A 22,278-nucleotide genomic window follows, 5' to 3' on the forward strand; every position below is an offset into this window, starting at 1 on the left:
TGAACAGTTTGCGCAAACTGTTCTTGATCTCCCTTAGGAAAGTGCTTTGTTAATACAAAATTATTTCAGGAAGAGGGTGAAGCTTTGATTATCACACTGTTCTTTCATCTACTAGACCAGGGTTTGAAACGAGCTCAGATACAACATCAAATGTGACACATTGTAAATAAATGCAACCATATAACACAAAACTACTCATAATTCAACAGAATTGTGCACAGGATTGGAAATCTCAGAGACCAAAAGGATGTTCAGCATGTGAAGTGGGAAGAAAATTACACTAGTTCAATAGAAAGGAAAATCCTCTGAAGTTTGACTATAAGCAGATTACAGAGGAAGGGCAGGGGAGAGGGACCAACTCTTACAAGAGAGCTGGTGTGGACTTGATGGGCTAAATCGCATCCTTCTGTGCTTTAACACTTCCATGATATTGCTAGCATAGAACTGGATGTATTTTACTTTTGACCATTTTATAGATAACCTGGAAATAGTTATAATATAGAGATAACTTGGAAATACTTGCTATCGATACTGTGATCCAAGTGGAAAAATGTGTTCCATTCTTTCGCAATTAAAGCCCTTTCCAAGCTGGACACTGAATAACTAAACTTCTCCCTTCCGAAAAAATTTAAATGCCAATATTTACCAATATCTGACCTTTAAACAAAATATTTATGCACCATTGTAATTAGAATTGTAACAAATGGAACATACCAGAATTGCTACAAAGCCAAGGATTCACCAACTTCTTCTTTTGATCATAGCAGGCTATGGCTTGATAATGCAAACCCTGCCCACAGTCTTTGACATCTCCTTGAAACTTCATCCCGAGCTGCAGCGTCACCTTGTTTTCAGGGAGAATACAATCTGACCAATTCCCTAGTGGTTGACTGATATATTTGTCACATGGGCAAGCCTTCGTCTCAACGAGTACTTTCTTGTGGCACTTCTCTTTCTTCTTGCTTTTTCCTAATTGAGCAGAAAAAAATCTTCACATTAAACCATAATTCTTCAATTTTTGATGCAGTTTGATAATCATTTAGAACTTCTTGTACAAAATATTAGTGATAACATGTATTCCTAGTATTCATTCATTACCAGAAAATATAGAATAATGATAAATTCTGAAGATGTTAGGCATGATGTCACAGACATATTAAAATTTCAAGCCAATAAATTAAAATTAAAATAAATAAAACTAAATTCTTATTCCCCTTTCGTACTGTGTTGACTATGTGTTTACCAAAAATATTTGGAAACGGGGTTGTTTATGCACCATAGAAAGCATCCTTTCTGGTTGTATCACAGCTTGGTATGGCTCCTACTCTGCCCAAGACCACAAGAAACTACAATGGGTCATGAACGAAGCCCAGTCCATCACACAAACCAGCCTCTGTCTACAATTCCCGCTGCCTCAGAAAAGCAGCCAGCGAAATCAAGAACCCCGTGCACCCCGGACATTCTCTCTTCCACCTTCTTCCATCGGGTAAAGGATGCAAAAGTCTGAGGTCACGTACAAACCGACTTAAGAGCAGCTTCTTCCCACCTGCCATCAGACTTTTGAATGGGCCTACTTTGCATTAAGTTGATCTTTCTTGACACCCTAGCTATGACTATAACACTACATTCTGTACCCTCTCCTTTTCTTCTCTATGAATGGTATGCTTTGTCTGTATAGCATGCAAGAAACAATACTTTTCACTGTTTACCAATACATCTGACAATAATAAATCAAATTTAAAAAATCAAGTCTCTATATGTCAAAGCTTGAAAGCAAAGTATATTCTCACCCCAGTTAAAACAAATGTTACTGAAATTATAATTAAAATGCACAGAGTCCAAAGCTTTGATATTAATTTCCCATTCACCGATTATAATAAGTAATTGTTATAATAATTACCCTATCTCTGTTTTCTGGCTATTGCCTCATCCCTTTTAACTGGGAAGAAGGACAAAGGATGGAATTTTATCTGGTAAAGGAGGACGGGCTCTGGTTCATGCAGGATGTTAAAGTCCCAAAAGGGACAATGTGTGAGTAACTCAACAGCTGAAAGTCTACCACCTGGCCTGCCCGATTCCGGGGTGGGCGACGTTCCCAGAACGGAAATCTCGATTGGCCTCAGGTGGGATTTTACGATCTCACCCGAACAAGGCCGTAAAATCCCAACCACCCTGTTCCCACTTTCATACGCATTTAACAGGGGCACATTTGAAAGCAAGCAGGACGATATCATGAAAGCAAATTACTGTGGATGCTGGAGTCTGAAACAAAGACAGGAAATGCTGGAAAATCTCAGCAGCTCTGGCGGCATCTGTGGAGAGAGAATACAGCCAATGTTTTGAGTCTTAAGGGCCATCCAGACTCGAAACATTAGCTCTATTCTCTCTCCACAAGAAGATATCAGGTCTGACGTTTAAAAAGCTACTTAGTAGCAATTTAATCTGCTATTCTAGATAGAAGCCAATATATACATTTCCTCAGCTGCATAGATCTCACCTCAATGCACAAGGTAAGAACCCAAAGTGAAGTCATTGATCAATGAGGGTAGAATTTAGAGTGATCAGGGAACAGTACAAATGGTAAACTGAGTTCTAAAGCCAGGGATTTGGGGTAGGAGGGAAGACAGTGCAGAGGCGGGAGAAGGTACTGCTGCTTTTTATCCTTTTTGTTTTACCCCCGGTAACTGGTGAATATTTTTGGTTAGTTCCTAAGCAAGGAGACTTGTAACTTTACTAAATTAAAAACTAGCTAACTAATCACATAAATAAGGTTAGAAGAACCTGGCAGATGATGTGCTGTGACTGCAAAATGTGGGAGTGTGTGCAATGCATTGTAGTTCCAGACAACCATATCTGCATTATATATTCATAGTTCAAGCAGATTCAGCCCAGAGTTGCAGAACCAGAGTCAGAGTGAACAACACATTGCAGGCTTCAGAGAGGGGGAAGTTACTTAGATACTTTGTTCCAGGAGGCAGTCACACCCTGGATTCTAAGTTGGTCAGCAGAACCAGAGAGAGAAATCATGGGCCCTGGTGCTTTCCCTGTGTCTGGGCCTCACTTGCTGCAGTCAAATCTCCCTCCTCCCTCCCCGGACACACTGATGAAGCCCTTACTCGCCTTGCTCAGGATAAATTAGTATCACTATAAGTGAAGCTCCAGTTCCCTGGCAGTGGTCGGTGCTTCAGATGTGGACAATAGCAGTTCCGGCCTGGCAGAAGATTGAGTGACATGACAGTTCCTCTGGACCTACGGGTCTTTCATTACCAGCAAGGACTCCCTTTTGTTCTTTAATTTTCTGCTTCTTCTCCCTGGTCTTCCAGAAGATGTTGTCACAAACCATTCAGTGTCGCTGAATTACTCATATACAGTGGCCAGCGGAACAGCCAGAACTACTGATCCAGCTTCTCCAATCACAGGTTCCATCTCTCCTACCCTGCCACTCTCCCAACCATACATTCTGGGGGTGATCTTACCAAAAAGATTCCAATTGCAAAATGAGCGTTAAAAGGGGAATCGTGCACTTTTTTTGAGTGAGTTAAAAATTGAATCTTACCTCACTCGTTGAAAAAAAAAAGCAAGACCTGTTTCCCACCAGGAAGGGGAGGGAGCTCACCGAAAGCCGGTAGCTTGCAGCAGAGGGCGTCATTGTGCATGCTCGGATCCCTCTGTTCTGTGCAATAGCACAGAACACAGAGATCTGTCTGTCACTGGCCTTCACAGCCAATTCCACACACCCCCCCCTACAGGAACCGAACACCCAACCCTGCCCCCTGCATGGACCGATTGATCACCCACCACCCCATCCCCCTGCACCGATCACCCCACCCCCCAAACATGGACCGATTAGTGACCCGTTAGAGTGACCCATTAGAGAGAATCTCCATTACAAGACAGGAAGTGTTAGGTTTTTTAGGGAACATTAAAACTGACAAAGCCCCAGGGCCTGATGGCATCTATCCTCGACTGCTCAGGGAGACGAGAGATGAAATTGCTGGGCCTCTGACGGAAATCTTTGTCGCTTCTTTTGACACGGATGAGGTCCCTGACGATTGGAGGATAGCGAATGTGGTCCCGTTGTTTAAGAAGGGTAGCAGGGATAACCCAGGAAATTATAGGCCGGTGAGCTTGACGTCCGTGGTAGGGAAGTTGTTGGAGAGGATTCTTAGAGACAGGATGTATGTGCATTTAGAACGAAACAATCTCATTAGTGACAGACAGCATGGTTTTGTAAGAGGGAGGTCGTGCCTTACAAATTTGGTGGAGGTTTTTGAGGAAGTGACAAAAACGGTTGATGAAGGAAGGGCCGTGGATGTCGTCTATATGGATTTCAGTAAGGCATTTGACAAAGTCCCACATGGCAGGTTGGTTAAGAAGGTTAAGGCTCATGGGATACAAGGAGAAGTAGCTAGATGGGTGGAGAACTGGCTTGGCCATAGGAGACAGAGGGTAGTGGTCGAAGGGTCTTTTTCCGGCTGGAGGTCTGTGACCAGTGGTGTTCCGCAGGGCTCTGTACTGGGACTTCTGCTATTTGTGATATCTATAAATGATTTGGAAGAAGGTGTAACTGGTGTAATCAGCAAGTTTGCGGATGACATGAAGATGGCTGGACTTGCGGATAGCGAAGAGCATTGTCGGGCAATACAGCAGGATATAGATAGGCTGGACAATTGGGCGGAGAGGTGGCAGATGGAGTTTAATCCAGATAAATGTGAAGTGATGCATTATGGAAGAAATAATGTAGGGAGGAGTTATACAATAAATGGCAGAGTCATCAGGAGTATAGAAACACAGAGGGACCTAGGTGTGCAAGTCCACAAATCCTTGAAGGTGGCAACACAGGTGGAGAAGGTGGTGAAGAAGGCATATAGTATGCTTGCCTTTATAGGACGGGGTATAGAGTATAAAAGCTGGAGTCTGATGTTGCAGCTGGATAGAACGCTGGTTAGGCCACATTTGGAGTACTGCATCCAATTCTGGTCGCCGCACTACCAGAAGGACGTAGAGGCGTTAGAGAGAGAGCAGAGAAGGTTTACCAGGATGTTGCCTGGTATGGAGGGTCTTAGCTATGAGGAGAGATTGGGTAAACTGGGGTTGTTCTTCCTGGAAAGACGGAGAATGAGGGGAGATCTAATAGAGGTGTACAAGATTACGAAGGGGATAGATAGGGTGAATGGTGGGAAGCTTTTTCCCAGATCAGAAGTGACATTCACGAGGGGTCACGGGCTCAAGGTGAGAGGGGCGAAGTATAACTCAGATATTAGAGGGATGTTTTTTACACAGAGGGTGGTGGGGGCCTGGAATGCGCTGCCAAGTAGGGTGGTGGAGGCAGGCATGCTGACATCGTTTAAGACTTACCTGGATAGTCACATGAGCAGCCTGGGAATGGAGGGATACAAACGATTGGTCTAGTTAGACCAAGGAGCGGCACAGACTTGGAGGGCCGAAGGGCCTGTTTCCTGTGATGTACTGTTCTTTGTTCTTTGATTGATTGCCCACATCTCTCCCCACCCCCGGACAGACCAGCCAATTGCCAGTTGCAGTGTTTACAGCACACCCCCCCCTCACCCAACCCTGATTGCGGAGGAGATGCTGGGCAGAGTCCCGATCGTGCCTAATTTTTTTTTGGGTGGTAAAATGGGAATGGGCGCGAAAACGAGCATCATTCCCGCTAGTCGCATCCTGCCCAATTTTACAACTTTTTCTTGCCACAAAACAGGCACAATGAGGTCATAAAACTCCGCCCAATATACTTGCTACCTCTGTGGGTGAGAAGAAGGACTGCAAGCTGGACAGGAAAACTAACCACATCACAATGGTACAGGAAATCATTCGAGTGAGGAAGTGAAAAGAAAAAAGATTTTTATTGAATTCAAATTCTACCATCTGCCGCATGGGATTTGAACCCAGATCCCCAGTTGAGTTTCTGGATTAATGGTCTCGGATAATACCACTAGGGCATCGCCACCTCATCATTCCTTTCTCTCTCACCTTTTCAAATCTCCTGCTCACGGATGCTCAGTTTGGCTTCCATCAGTGCACTCAGCTTCTGACCTCATTACAGTGTTGGTTCAAACATGGACAAAAGAGCTGAATGCCAGGGGTGAGGGGAGAGTGGCAGCCCTTGACATCAAGGCTGCATTCGACTGAGTGTGGCATCAAGGAGCCCTAGCAAAATTGGAATCCATGGATATCAGGGGTCAAACTCTCCGCTGGTTGGAGTCATACCTGGCACATCGGAAGATGGTCGTGGCTGTGGAGGGTTAGTCATCTCAGCTCCAGGACATTTCTGCAAGAGTCCCTCAGGGTGGTGTCCTAGGCCCAACTACCTTCAGCTGCTTCATCAATGACCTTCCCTCTGTAATAAGGTCAGAAGTGGGATGTTCGCCGATGATTGTACAATGTTCAGCACTATTTGTGACTCCTCAGATACTGAAGCAGTTCATGTTTCAAATGCAACAAGATCTGGACAATATTCAGGCTCGGGCTGACAAGTGGCAAGTAACATTTGCGCCACACAAATCCAAACAATGACCATCACTAACAAGAGATAATCTATTCACTGCCCCTTGACATTAAGTGGTGTTATCACCATTGAATCCCCACTGTCAACATCCTTGGGTAATCATCGACAATAAACTAAACTGGACTCACCACATAAACACAATGGCTACAAGAACAGATTAGAGGCTGGAAATGTTCACCTCCTGACTCCCCAGAATCTATCCACCATCTACAAGGCACAAGTCAGGAGTGTGATGGAATACTCCCCACTTGCCTGGATGGATGCATGTCCAACAACACTCAAGAAGCTTGACACCATCCAGGACAAAGCAGCCTGCTTGATTGGCACCACATCTACAAACATCCACTCCCTCAGTAGCAGCAGCGTTTACTATCTACATGATGCACTGCAGAAATTCACCAAATATCCTTAGACAGCACTTTCGAAACCCGCAACCACTTCCATCTAAAAGGATAAGGGCAGCAGATAAATGGGAACACCACCACTTGCAAGTTCCCCTCCAAGCCACTCACTACCTGGACTTGGAAATATATTGCCGTTCCTTCATAGTCGCTGGCTCAAAATCCTGGTATTCCCTCCCTAATGGCATTGTGGGTCAACTCATAGCACTTGAACTGCAGTATTTCAATTAACAGCTCACCACCATCTTCTCAAGGGCAACTAGGAATGGGCAATAAATGCTGGCCAGCCAGCGACACCCATACCCCACGAATGAATAGACCAAAAAGTAAAAGAGGTGAGCGAGTGATGGCTACCCATTGAATATTGCAGGACATTCACCTTGCCAGACCTTATCATGTCTTTTAAACTATTTTGCAGCACTGGTCCAATTCCTGGACACAACACTCCTGTTACTCACTTTACTTGCTGCCATGCCTGCTTGCTGTGGCTGGCTGACTTTCTCCTCCTGTCCTCATAAAAAGGACCTTCTCTTCTTACTCTCCTATTGTATCTGAAGAAGGGAAAGGGTTAATGTTTTTTGTACTCAATGTATTTTGTACCTGACGGGAAAGGGTTACTGTTTTTTTGTACCGAGAATGTATCACAAACATAACCCTTCATTGTGGCTAATCTCCTCAGGTTTATACTGCTTTTGACATGAATGAAAGTTATTCTTGTTTGTACTGCTTCTGACATTAATACCAGTTAACTTTTATTTTTATAACCATAGATAGTCAATGTAAATGTGAATGTGTTTGTGAAGTCTTACCTTTCCTAGTTTGTGTGTGGTTTGCGGAAGACAGGCGATTCCATGGTGTGGATCACGATATCAGCCGTTTGAAGAGGAACTCCCGCTGAGGCAGCTGGAAGAGCGTCGGAACTTCAAAGGGGAAACGCAGGAAGAACAGGAAACAGAAGACCTGCGCTTCGTGTGCTGAGGATGCCAGATACACTGGTTTATGGTCAAGAAGCTATCAATGTATTTTTTGTAGTTGGTCTGGAAGCTTGCTTCGTGACCAGCAGTTGTAAATTGTATTTCTGAGTCATGACTGGTCTGGGGTTTGATTCATGACCAGACCAGTGTTTGTGTCGTGACTGGTGCTGGGAGCCATAATGTATATATATCCCCACTTTTCTGTGTTCAGAGAGAACTTTGGCTTCCGCTTTCAAGGGGTCAAGTTCTCCCGCAAGCTTGTGAGAATAAAACCTTACTGTATTTTGACTCAGACTAGCCTCAGAGGTATTTTTACCGACTTCAGTATCCAATATGATTGCTTGGGCAACTAGGAGTCAAAATACTGTGGTTCAATGAAAGTGTCTTGATAAAGCCCATTAATGAATAAAGCCGGTTTCTAACCGTGTGATGGTCCCATTGTTTCAGCTGGGGTTATTTCGATAAAATTCCTTTCAGAAACCAAGGCAGTCAATGACATTTGAATCAGAAAGTTGAGTCAACCTTTAGCCAGGTTCAAAAGAAGAATGCAAGAGGTTAGCTAGTAGTTATTTTGGTTCAGTCAACCAAGATATCCTACTGATATGGAGAGGTGTATATATGATTATGCAAAGACAGTGTTAGAACGAAGTGAACTCAACCATGACTGTTGCTTTGTATGAACTTCACTCACTGCGTAGAAGAGCAACTTAAAAATCATATCATGTTTCACCTCAGCAAGTGTTTTTTCTGATTGTCTTCAAGGAGATTGAAGCAGCAAACATACAAAGAACATAGGCATTCGGTTCAGATGTTGGGGACTACTACTGCACCCCTAAATTACACTATCAATCTAGTTAGATATTTTGACAGTAAAGCACACTCCTAAACATAAGATGATCATGTTGCTTACTGGACCAACTAGCACAATGGCACACAAGACCATTTCTAAAGCAGGTCCTTAAACGTATAAAATTGACGCTACTCAGTGAGGCTTGGTAATTCTGTTAGGAGGTAATGGAAGAAACAGCCATTCTCATAAACCAAAACATTTTCCCCTCTCTTTAGAGAAAAACTAACAACGCTCACTGTTATTTCTATACAAATTAAACAATAACTTCCAACGACTTCACCTTGAATGGAACTTCAGAAGTTATTGTCCAACATGTCCTGCCCCTCCGAACGCTGCAATGAAAATGGAGTCTTGACTCACCATTCAAATGTATTAACAGCATGAGTTTGCTGTACCTACGTCATGGAAATGGAGTAAATTTTGGAATTGTTTATTCCAGTCTATACACTTTTAAAGATGTGGTGAGTATTAATGACTGATTATCAATCTCTCTGCCACTGAAAACTAACTTCTAAAAATTTGAGGTCTCTTTCCTTAAGCTTTAAATTATTGTTGGAGTTTTAAAAAAAACCAGAAGGTTTCTTTTATTACTTCTTTATTCACTTTTGTCGATTATATATCACCCATCTTTCTTTCCTGCTCTTTATTTTGTATTATGTATCTGATTTTGACATTGAATTCAATATTCTAACTGCCAGTTCCTGATTCAGTCTCTGTGCTACTCATCAACAATATTTCAATCTGATTGGTCTCAGAGATGCACAGTTGCTTGCCTTGTTGACACAGGTAACCGGTGTCCCGCAGAAGGTGCTGTGCCTTTTGGCTGGTTGACTGTTAGCAACTTGCCGTGCAGAAGCCAATAGAAACTTTATGGGTAAGTGCACTTCATCACATGGGAGAACTAGTCCAACCTTACATGCCTGTTCAACTCCCACACTCGATATTCTTTTTAAACAACTATATAATTCACTTTTAAAAAATATTATGGGCTCTGCTTCAATCGCTGTTATTGGCGAAGATTTCTGTACCACATTCTGGGTAAAGAAATTATTTCTAACCACCCCTTTCAGTCTTTTCGTGATTTTATTTTTGCCCACTGCCTACAGTTTCACCAACAATAGAAACAATCTACTTCATCATAGCCTTAATATTTCCCTCAAGTCACACCTCAAGCCTCTCAGCTCCAATAAAAAGGTACAAACTCTCAAGTCTGTCTTTCATCTATTGAACTTACTAATAAATTTACACTGCAGATTTTCCATTACATTTCTATACTTTCTATTATCTGATGCAAATAATACTACAAACATGGCAAAGCCGACGTCTTCTACTGGTTCAATGTTATCTCATAGCTTTTGATTTCTACACCACTACACACAAAATCAAGGACTTCATTAATCTTGTTTATTGCTACGTGCATTGCTACCTTTGAATACTGGTGCATCTGCACACTAAGGCTCCTATACTCTTCTATTCCAAATAAATCTTTACCCCATAAGATTGTTTTTCTTTCTCCCAAAAATATATTTCTTGCTCCCAAATGATAATGTTTCATTTTCCTTTTACTTTGAACTGCATCAGCCCAACCAGTCTGTCTCTCCTACCAGCTGATTTATGTCATCCAGCATTCTCTCACAATCCTCATCATTCAACTAATTTGCTCAGGGTTTTTTTTGCCAGAATATTAGCCCTATGCTCAGCTGTTTCAGAAATAGGTTTAGTGCCCTGACCTCAGTCACACTTTCTCATAACACACTCCAGTTGTAAATTAACTTCTGCATAAAGAAATACTTTCTGATATCACTCCGAAGTTAGATCTCACAATCCTAAGCCTGTGTTGTTTTTCCTCAGTGTTTTCGATAATATATTGTTTTGGATTTTCTTTCTCTATCCTGTTAAGTATCTTAAATATTCTGTGTGAAAATCTCCTGCGAGCTGTGTCTCTGAAGCTGAAAAACCTCAGGGGGCGATCTTACTGGCTCGACCTGCCGGTTGATCGGTGTGCGGAGCTGGTAAGATCAGGTGAGTGGCGAATAATTGGGTTCATGCCCGGTTTCTCACCTCTTGCAATGTTACCGGCACTGAAAACTGCTTTGTGCCCATAAAGGGCAAAATGGCGCCTCTGGAGCTCAGCAGCCGGCTTCCCGGCGAGAGTAGGCTCCAGTAGACAGTATGCAAAAGTCCAGATAGAGTTTGAACAGGACACTGCAACTTCCACAACACTGGTGATTTAAACTCAGCCAATTTGGCAATATAATCCACTATCTTGTTTGCTATAATAACTAATCATCATAGAATCCCTAAAGAGCAGAAGGAGGCCATTCGGCCCATCGAGACTGTACCGATCACAATCCCACCCAGGCCCTATTCCCGTAACCCCACGCATTTACACTGCCAATCCTCCTGACATTAGGGTTAATTTATCATGGCCAATCAACCTAACCCGCACATCTTTGGACTGTGGAAGGAAACCGGAGCACCCAGAGGAAATCCACGCAGACACAGGGAGAATGTGCAAACTCCACACAGACAGTGGCCCGAGGCTGGAATTAAACCTGGGACCCTTGGGTGCTGTGATACAGCAGTGATAACCACTGTGCCACCATGCCGCCATTTTCATGCTAAAGAATCGGTAATATTTCAGCTTCTCCCATGACTACTGCTTTCCTAACCATGATGTCCATATGGGGCTGAATATTTAGGCCAGTGGATAGCTATTGTTTATTGGTGGCATCAAAGTTCTTGCCCTGTGCGACTGCTTTCCCCATCTTGTGTTTCTTTTCTTCTGTGGTCTTGTTGGCCTCCTGGCTCACAGACTTTTATATGTAACACACCACTACCACAAAACCATGGCGACCCAACTTTCAAAAATGTAAATGCAATAACATTTTCAGATGGAATATGTTGATGACAAGGAATGTCTGCAACCAAAGTTTGCAACCCAATATGCATGTTCAAGTAATAAGTAATTGCCAGTTTTGGTGTGCACAATATCGTAACTGAATCGAAACTTATCCAGTTATACATGGTCAACTGTGAGATTAGAGGCTTCCAGGAACATAGGAACATAGGAAATAGGAACAGGACAAAGCCAATCAGCCCATCTAGCCTGCCCCACTATTCAAGCAGATCATAGCTGATCATCTCCTGGTAATGCTATTTTTTAAAGTTTAAAGTTTATTAGTGTCACAAGTAGGCTTACATTAACACTACAATGAAGTTACAGTGAAAATCCGCTAGTCGCCACACTCTGGCACCTGTTCGGGTACACTGAGGGAGAATTTAACCAATGCACCTAACCAGCATGTCTTTTGCACTGTGGGAGGAAACTGGAGCATCCGGAGGAAACCCACGCAGATACGGGGATAACGTGCAGACTCCACTCAGACAGTGACCCAAGCCGGGAATCGAACCCAGGTCCCTGGCACTGTGAGGCAGTAGTGCTAACCACTGTGTCACATTTTTAGCACTATTCCCAATTCCTTTGATGTCATTGGTATCCAGAAATCTAGCAATTTCTGTCTGAAACATGCTCAATGACTGAGCTTTTACAGCGCTCCAGGGTAGCGAATTCCAAAGATTCAACACCCTCTGAATCAAGCAATTCTTTCCCATTTAAGTCTTATGGCCTGTCCCTTCTTCTGAGACTGTGTCCCCTGGTTTCACACTCACTAGGGGAAATAATCAATCACATCTACCCTGTTGTACCCTGTAAGAATCTAATAATTTTCAAAGAGATTAGCTCTCTTTCTTCGAAGCTCTGGAGAACACAGGCTCATTTTCCTTAATCTCTCTTCTGAAAATGAACCCACCATCCCAGGGATTAGCCTGGTGAACCACCATTGCACTCCATTTATGGAAAATACACCCTTCCTTAGATAAAGAGACCAAAACTGTACACAATACGCCAAACATGATCTCAACAAGGCTCTGTATTATTGCTCCAAGGCTTCTTTATTTCTGTACTCAAATACCAGGATAATTCAAGCCCCGCCCCCCCATTATAACTGCTTTATAATTCTTTGACTAAGAGACTAACTGAGCAAACTGACTGGGCTGGAATGTGTGAATCAGTATAATATATGCAAGGCAACAAAATAATTAATCCACTGAACAAAAAGTATCTATTTTAGATATTATAGATATAGATCTATTTTAGTCCACTTCAAGCACCCTATAAGGTCCACGTTCTGTTCTACAGGCCACACCTAAATGGCATCCAACACTTAAAAAGTGTGCATTTTAAAAATAAACTTCCATTATCCCCAATGTCAAGTAATCGTGTTTGACAATTTTCATAATACCTATGATTCTAATGACCTTATAGGTGCTATTTTCTCAAAGTTGACAGTAAATTACAGTCTTGGGAAAATTCAAAAATGAGCTCTGATCTCCTGTGTGTGCCTTTACACAATAATGTCACAGGCCCAGTTAATGACCCAAAATCTGACCATTCTCCATAGCTTAAGCAGATCCTTATTTAAGAAAGGATATACTGGCACTGGAGGGGGTGCAGAGGAGATTCACTAGGTTGATTCTGGAGTTGAGAGGGTTGGCTTATGAGGAGAGACTGAGTAGACTGGGGCTATACTCATTGGAATTCAGAAGAATGAGGGGAGATCTTATAGAAACATATAAGATTATGAAGGGAATAGATAAGATAGAAGCAGGGAAGTTGTTTCCACTGGCAGGTGAAACTAGAACAAGGGGACATAGCCTCAAAATAAGGGGAAGCAGATTTAGAACTGAGTTGAAGAGGAACTTCCTCACACAAAGGGTTGTGAATCTGTGGAATTCCCTGCCCAGTGAAGCAGTTGAGGCTACCTCATTGAATGTTTTTAAGGCAAGGATAGATAAATTTTTGAACGGTAAAGGAATTAAGGGTTATGGTGAGCAGGCGGGTAAGTGGAGCTGAGTCCACAAAAAGATCAGCCATGATCTTATTGAATGGCGGAGCAGGCTCGAGGGGCCAGATGGCCTACTCCTGCTCCTAGTTCTTATGTTCTTATAACTGAGCTTCCAAAAAATACGTTGAGTAAGAAAATAATCTTTCCAATTTAATTACAAGAACTGGGGAAAGTGCATTCAGTCACTATCATTAATGCACCAATTGACAATAATATGTTAAGCGTTTTGCAATTTTAAATGTCCAATACTTGCCTACGAGGGATCTTCTCCGACTATGGGTCGATCCACAACGTGCGAGACAGGGGGTAAACTTGGACCAGCTTGACAACGTGCAATCATCACGGCAGGGGATGCGACATTTCTGCACAAGTGCAGGCATTGGGCTTGCCCACTTCAAGCACCCAATAAGATCCACATTCTGGTCGCCACCTGTTCTACAGGTCACACCTAAAAATAAAGGTAGGACATTAAAAGTACTTTCATGACATTTCTTTAAAAATTTCCTCCTATTTAAATATCATTTTGTATTGGGCAGTGAATATCTAGAAAAGTGTTGGAAATTATGATGTTTGTAGCAAGTCGATTCATTAGAAGTTAACATCGGCTTATCAGCTGGCCATCTGGTTAGTCTGTTCCATCAGCGATGCTTTCCAGTGTATCCGAACAGGCGGTGGAGTGTGGCAACTTGAGGATTTTCACAGTAACTTCATTGCAGTGTTAATGTAAGCCTACTTGTGACGCTAATAAATAAACTTTAAAGAAGTTCAGCTCTGATTTTCAAACTGTCAGGTTTCGATATTAAAATGAGCTTTTTCTCCATTCGCATTGTTGAATATCCAGCTTGAAAATTGTGTAAAGAAAATGGATTTATATTCCTTACACACAACCCTCAGCTCAACACACAACAACACTTAACATTTGTTTCATTTTGGTCTTCTCCACCATAATAAGCAACATTTGTATCATTCTTTTTTCTATATTGATGAACTGATTCTGTTAGGAGGTCATTAACAATAAACAATTGCACAATCACCAGGACTTGAACTATGATTCTCACCAAGGATGAATCTTCATGTTTGTACCTATGTCCCACCAGGCTTGTATGTTTTTGATTCTTGTCCTAGCTGCCCAAGTGTGCTGCTGTACTTGATAACAATGTTTCCTTGATTGCTCAATGGACACTTTAAACTTTGTTACGTGCTTGGCAAGGGTGGTTTGTCACAATTTAATAACATGTCGAAACAGGCTGTTTCGAATCATGTCATTTATGAGCACTTAGACAGAAGGTTTGATGGTCTGCACGCCACCTCTTGCTCCAATGTATTGTGTCCTGAGAACTTAACAATTAAATGTGGCAATCTGTGGTGATCTGAGACCTGAAAATAATTTACTAGTTTCTAGAAAGTTATTTTAGTAAGGAGTGAGGTGGAACTAGTTAGGAGCCACTCAAAAGGGGCAAATGTCCGTAAGTTTTACTCTTCCCAGAAGGTAAGCAACTTAGTGAAATGGAATACCAAAGGAAGGTACTGAAGACTGATTCCTTACAGTCCTTCAAAACAGTGTCAGGTGGATTTTTGAAAAGCAATATGACAATACAATTTGGAAACTAGGTGGAAATGATTCCATTTTAAGTTCTGGGAACTTTTGGAATTTGCCTTATTTTTCATCAGGAGGTAAGAGATAAATGTGTATGTAGCTACAATACTTTTCCCACCCAGAAGACATGGGCACAAATAAGGAAAAACCAGGCTTTAATTTTTCCAGCATTATTTGGTATTGGGTGGATGGTATTCCCCAATCATTGATCCATTGGCGGATCCGTTGTTTTAATTAACTGCTTGCAGTGTTCCCATGTTGTCCAGGTCAGTAACTATTAATTATTGTTAACTTGCTTTTCACAGTCTTCTTCTCGAACACAGCAAGATTTCAAACTGTTTGGATGTTAAACAGAAACACTCTAATAAATGATTTCTTTCTGACATGAGTGAAATTCTATTTATTTGTGACTTTCTCACTTCAGGCATTAATCTTTCTTTACCCTGATTGAATTTTTCTGTGCAACCATTTATTTACGTTGATCATGTGTTCAAAAACCTCATGAATTTTTAATGTACATTGAATTATTTATTTCACATGTGGCTGGGATTTTAAACGATACACACATATATCTGTTTTCTAATTCTGTTGTTCCTTCCTATATTTGCATTATAGTTTTGCAAGGAAAATGTTTCAAATCAGTTTTTTAAATATCAGATAATGCCGGTGCAATATAATAATTTGTCAGGATGCTCCTGAGGGTAAGACAGAGGTGCTGCCAATATTTGAGGGTAGAACTATTCCATCATATAAAATGCAATCCATTATTCCTTTACTGAAGTGTATGCACATGCCCCTTTAAGGCTTTTTACTGAATCAATAAACATTGACCCAGTTTAGTCAAAGAAGGTGCAGAAACCCTAACCTTCTGATGTTGGGTTATGGCAGATTTCCTCTGTTGGTGACAAATTAGGCTTTCGTTTCACCCAATTCTCTTCCCTGCCCGAGTGGTGCACTAAATTAGACTACCACCAGCCACTGGCGTGTTGGAAGGATTTGACACTCAACCTGTTTGGCAGCGTTATGAAGGCACTTCCCTTGGTCATCAAGTCCTGGGGTGGGACACGAACCCAGAGCCTCCAGCTCAAAGGCAGGGCTGCTATCCACTGCGCCACAAGATCTCCATTTGTTTCATGATAGTTTGTTTCAAGTATGACATTGAAATTTTGGCATTTTATGCACACATATACAAACGCATTTCTTCTATGACTTTGTACCTGGGGAATCAAGACCAAGAGTAGTTTACAAGTGTAGACTACAAGTAAAGAGGAGTTAAAGAGTGGGGGGATATTGGATTAGGATACACAGATGTGATCCATTATCTATTTTAAAATAATACATTCAATATATAGTAACGTAACAAAAAAGTTAATTGGACATAAACTTCCTGTTTTTCGTAAAGGGAATTCCAGTTTCCAAATCTATAATGTTATTATAAACTTGTCACTTTATAATCACACTCCTGCCAGTGGTAACACCATAGCCGCATGGATGGTGACCACTGATGGCCTTTCATTTGGGCCATTCTCTGGCTAAAAGATTGAGTGGTCAATTGCTTCCAGTTTTCTTTGACTCTACAACTGGCCATTTATTCATAACCTCAACCTTGAGCGACCAACTTTATGAAGAGAGAACTCAGTTATGCTGGTAGCTCTTCCTGGTGCACATCTGAGATCAAGAATTTGTGGTGAAAGAATATAGACATAAACACAATTGCTATACAACAGTATACTGTTACATCAACACGAAATGCAAAATCCTTAAAACAGTACAAATTTAGGAACAGCATCTTAAACCTTAAGACAAATATTGTTACATTTACGCTACTGTTTATATTCATTAATGGGCCTCTACTTAATGTGAGAAAAACTAGTGTTTTCATCACACAAACACTTTTGTTTGTACACTCATTTCAATGTTATCTGTCTACAAAACGTCCTTCTACACAGAACAAGGAGATGATGACTAATGTAAGAACCAATATGAATGCTAAATATAAACATTCATCAGAGGAGCCAACCATAAAAAGTTCAAATTGTAAATAACACCTTGAAAAATCTATATTGTCTTGCATCCCAGTGCATCAATCATGCATTGTCTGCTTATTACTGGCACCTATTGGCTCAAATATTGTATTCATAAGACTGAAGCAAATCATACCTGGATAGGAAACATATCAATCAGCAAGCAACATGTTCGAAAATATCAAAAATGGAGAAAGAATACCAGTGATTTTCTTGTTATAATGGGCGGAATTTTACGGGTTTGCCCGCCCATCAATGGGCGGAGCCAGCCAGTAAAATCCCTCAAGAGCCGAGAAATCAGGATCACGCCCGATTTCTCGCCTCTCGCGATTTTACGAGACCCGGGTTTCCGGCACAGGCATCCTCTCACCGGAAATGGGCGAGAGGCTGATTAATTTATTCAAATTTATGGAAATGTTGATTTCCATCTGTTTAGCGAGCCCAGCACTCAATCGTCCGGGCTCGCTTGCCTTTATGGCCCTGCCTCTCTGGCTAGAAACTAACTCGCCCAAAATTTCAGAGACAGAGATTGGGCTTGAAAACTCACCCGAAAACCGGATCTGGAACTCTCCCAGTTTCAGGCTAGCTGGACACTTAGAAAAAAAATCTCATAAAATTCCACCCTATGTGTTCGGATCTTGATAACTACAAGAGGAAGATCTGACAATTTACAAACACTTTAACATCTACACCCAAACATCTCTGTAACCAACTTCAGGGTGTCGTCAATAAACTTTGTGGTCCTCCAAGAATAGGCCAACAAAGCCTTAGTAGCAGAATAAAACACCATGTGAGAACTAAGCATTAAAAAAACAGCATACTTTCCAACATACTGTGAGGAAAGTGAGAGATATCCTGGCAATAAAACATCATTAGTTCCACCGCTGTGAAGATGTTAACAGTTGTATAAGGTACACACACATACTGAAGGAAATTGAGAAATTTAAGCTTTCCATATAAATGGAAGATTAAAATATTCCACTATGGTCATTTAAAGTTTATTTATAAGTCACAAGTAAGGCTTACATTAACACTGCAATGAAGCTACTGTGAAATTCCCCTAGTCGCCACAGTCCAGCGCCCGTTCAGGTCAATGCACCTAACCAGCACGTCTTTCAGAATGTGGGAGGAAACAGGAGCACCCGAAGGAAACCCACGCAGACACGGGGAGAACATGCAAACTCCACACAGTGACCTAAGCCGGGAATCGAACCTGGGTCCCTGGCGCTGTGAAGTAGCAGTGCGAACCACTATGCTACCGTGCCGCCCAGATTTGCTGATTAATTTACAGATTAGTGCAAAAACAAAGAGGAAAAGAGCAACAATTTGAATATTTAGTTGACGTAAAGTTCCTGCCTCATGTGCCTTGAAGGTTCTCACTGTATTAGGTGAAAGAAGCTACTGGTGATAAAATGGCATGTAATTGCAAGGCAAATAATTTATTATTTAACTAAAGGCTAAAAATGCTAATCAAAAATGATAAAATATTACTCTTGCATTAATCATTGCCAAAAGGGCAGAATTTCCATGATCAATTAGTCAGGAAATGTTAATTATAATCAAAGTGTCAAATAAAGATTTGCAACATTTGCTTTGTATTGTTTCGAGTTGTCTTGAAACACAGCAACAAATTTAATCCAATTACTTCAACACATCAGTAAATGACCTCAGGACCACACTCTCAGACCTTACAAATAATTATTCTCCTCTCCCTGTGCCCAACTATCCAACACCAGCACTATGAACATGTATAAATAGAATTTTCAGTACAGGTCATCAACAACTCCCAAAGTGGAACAACTAATATTTCACATCCCAAACAACAATTATATTTTTCATTTTGTATTCACACATTTTAATCATGAAAATGTCATGCAAATACCCTCTTCAGTGTAAGCGCTGATCTTCTTGGTTCTGTATGCACCAGATAAAAATGCACCACACCCATTTCACGGTAACAGTGAAAGCCACCATTGTTACAAATAAGATGTTCAGAAGTTTGTTCTGTTTTAGGACTCTCTTTAATTAAAGGTAAAATGGAGGAATGAAGGGGTTTATATGACCTGTTCTAAATTCTACTCAACAACAAGTTTGGTGGCTTGGTTTTTAAAGGTGGGGTGGGGGGGTGGGGTGCAGACAGGTTGTCTGGGAAGAAACATAGAAACATAGAAAAACGAAAGCACAAAACAGGCCCTTCGGCCCCACAAGTTGTGCCGAACATATCCCTACCTTTTAGGCCTACCTATAACCCTCCATCCTATTAAGTCCACATTAAGAAGGTGTGAAATGAGTATTGCTGAAAAAAGAAACATGTCAAAGCTTTTCATCCTGCACTCATCAGAACACTTCAAAAGAACACCAGTGTAAGGGGAAAACAACAATTTTAAATGTACCCTAGAATCCCTACATTTGGCCCATCGAGGCTGCACTGACAAGAATCCCACTCAGGCACTATTCCCGTAACCACACGTATTTACCCTGCTAATCTCCCTGACACTCAGGGGAATTTAGCACGGCTAAACAACCTAACCCAAACATCTTTGGAGTATGGGAAGAAACTGGAGCATCGGGAGGAAACCCCCATAGACACGGGGAGAACTGGTGCATGTATGGGTGGAATTGTTCCAAAATTTGTAAGAGTGTCAGTTTCCGACTGAAAACGGGTGTATAGTTCTCTGATTGTACAGATGAGTTTTTTATCCAGATTCTCTGGCGCTCAGTGCACAGAGAATCTGGGGCAAGGTTTGTGCTGTCACTTTGGCAGGGCAGGGCTTGATAGAGCTGGCAAGGCTAGCTCCACAGAGATCATGACCCTATCTTTAAAAGGTGCTCCAATCTACACAAAAACTAAACTCCCCACCACCCACAAACATCGGGGTGACCCCCACCAACAAGCATTGGGTTGACCCCCCACCAACAAGCATTGGGGTGACCCCCCCCCCCCCCCCCCACAAGCATAGAGGCACTCACAGCCCTCCCCAAGGCACCAGAGCACTCTCCCCACCACAAGCATTGGGTGTGTCCCTCCCACACCACAATTAAGGGGCACCCCCCACCCCCTTAATGGGGCTCTCCAGAGGGCCTGCCCCTGGCACCACCATCCTGGTTCTGCCCAGTATGTCCATCACCACACAGTGGCTATCCTTACTTCTTTAAAACCAGTCGTGATCCATGCCAGCAAGACATCACACCGGATGGGTTGGAAGGTACATTGAGGGTGGAACTAATATGATTATAATGTATTCTAATATATTCTAATCAGGCTCATGCCCTCCCTGGGAGTGAACCTGATCGTGTCATTGGAGAGGAAGGGCAGATCCCACACTGAAATCTTACCAGCCGATGAAACCCACGCAGACATGGGGAGAACGGGCGAACTCCACACGAACACTCCGTGAAGTGTTACTTGGCTGGAGGTGGGACTTGTACCCCTTACTCAGGCTATAATTGACCACTTAACTCGATCAGGCCAAGGGCAGACAGGTTGCCGGCCTCACCTGCCCCACACCATGCTGTGGGACAGTTTGGAGGCAGGCAGGAGGGCGGTGAGAGGTCTACCTGGGAAGCTTTGACAGTTTCCTCCAGCCTGCAAACCTGCCAGTGAGGGACCATAACAGTTTGCCCCATGTTTTGATGAGTTTTTGGTGAAATGCTGTAAACTTTTAAATTAATAGCAAAGTTTGATTGTGATAAAATGCAAAAGTCATAACCCCCTCAACTGTTAAAAAAAGCATCTCCATGAAACAATAGCATCTATATTCATTATGGATAAATCTTCAAAATCTCACAGATAAAATAAGGAGCTACAGGCCACATCTCGGTAGAACTGAGATCATTTTACATTTTTCATTTGGCAGACGTGCCTTTGGTCATCAAAAAGAAATGTACAGTCTAGATGGTGCATTAGCACAGAACTTGTTGTTCTCAGTGTGATTTAAGGTATGAATGATCATACCCTCCAGTGCCTCACACATCTCCTCTTCTAACTCCAATGCAAAGAGCTAAAACGTATTATCTAGCTGCCAACGCTTTGTGGTTTCTGTGATTTACACTCCCATTATGTTTCCTTCACTAAACACAAGGGACAGCACTTTTAATATGGCCAGCATGATTCTTTACTGTGACTTCTCCAATACAGTCCTTATAGGTGCATTTATCAGATTCCTCAGAATCCATAATAATTCATCATTGGCAGATCCCATGAGTACAATTAGAGCATAGGGCAAAAGGTGGCAGGCTGTACAAAGTGAAAAAAAAGGATGAAGAAATCTGGACAGTCGAAGGAGAATTTTCAGGATTTTTCTTCTTTCACCTGCCTGAATTATAAGAATAAGAAAGGACTTAAAGGTGGCGATAAGTGTATATATCTAACTTTATGACAATACGGATAAAACATAGGAATAATGTTTCTGGGCCTGCCCACCACAGTGGGGGGGATGGACAATTTGACGGACCATTGAAAGGTCTGTTGACTATGGCGGGACTGGAATATCTTTCCCATATTTTCATACTAGGGACGGCACGGTGGCACAGTGGTAGGGGCGGCACGGTGGCAAAGTGGTTAGCACTGCTGCCTCATAGCGCCAGGGACCCAGGTCCGATTCACGGCTTGGATCACTGGCTGTGTGGATTTTACACGTTCTCCCAGTGTCAGCGGGGGTTTCCTGCGGGTGCTCCGGTTTCCCCCCACAGTCCGAAGATGTGCGGGTTAGGTTGATTGGCTATGATAAATTGCCCCTTAGTGTCAGGGGGATTAGCGGAGTAAATGCATGGAGTTATTGGGATAGGGCCTAGGTGGGATTGTGGTTGGTGCAGACTCGATGGACCAAATGGCCTCCTTCCGTACTGTCGGGATTCTATGATTCTTATGTCCAAACCTTTCCCTCACTCAGCCCCAACCCTGGGAGTTCCCTCAAGCTCCATTCCCAATTTCTTTCCAACCTGTGCACATTTTAGCAGCTGCGCACAGAGTTTCCTCACATGATCTGACTCGCAAAAT

The 22,278-nt window shown here is 42.3% G+C and overlaps 1 protein-coding gene across 1 annotated transcript in view; it reads right to left on the minus strand.

Annotated features, from left to right (window-relative positions):
- Positions 1 to 22,278, minus strand: part of thsd7ba (thrombospondin, type I, domain containing 7Ba) — a 624,788-nt gene that overhangs the window by 256,987 nt on the left and 345,523 nt on the right. The window contains 2 exon segments of the mRNA XM_078229305.1: positions 715 to 969; positions 13,912 to 14,106. Of these exon segments, the coding sequence (XP_078085431.1) occupies positions 715 to 969; positions 13,912 to 14,106 (450 nt within the window).

Source organism: Mustelus asterias, chromosome 14 (genome assembly GCF_964213995.1).
Source record: "Mustelus asterias chromosome 14, sMusAst1.hap1.1, whole genome shotgun sequence".
In the NCBI taxonomy this organism is placed as follows: domain Eukaryota; kingdom Metazoa; phylum Chordata; class Chondrichthyes; order Carcharhiniformes; family Triakidae; genus Mustelus; species Mustelus asterias.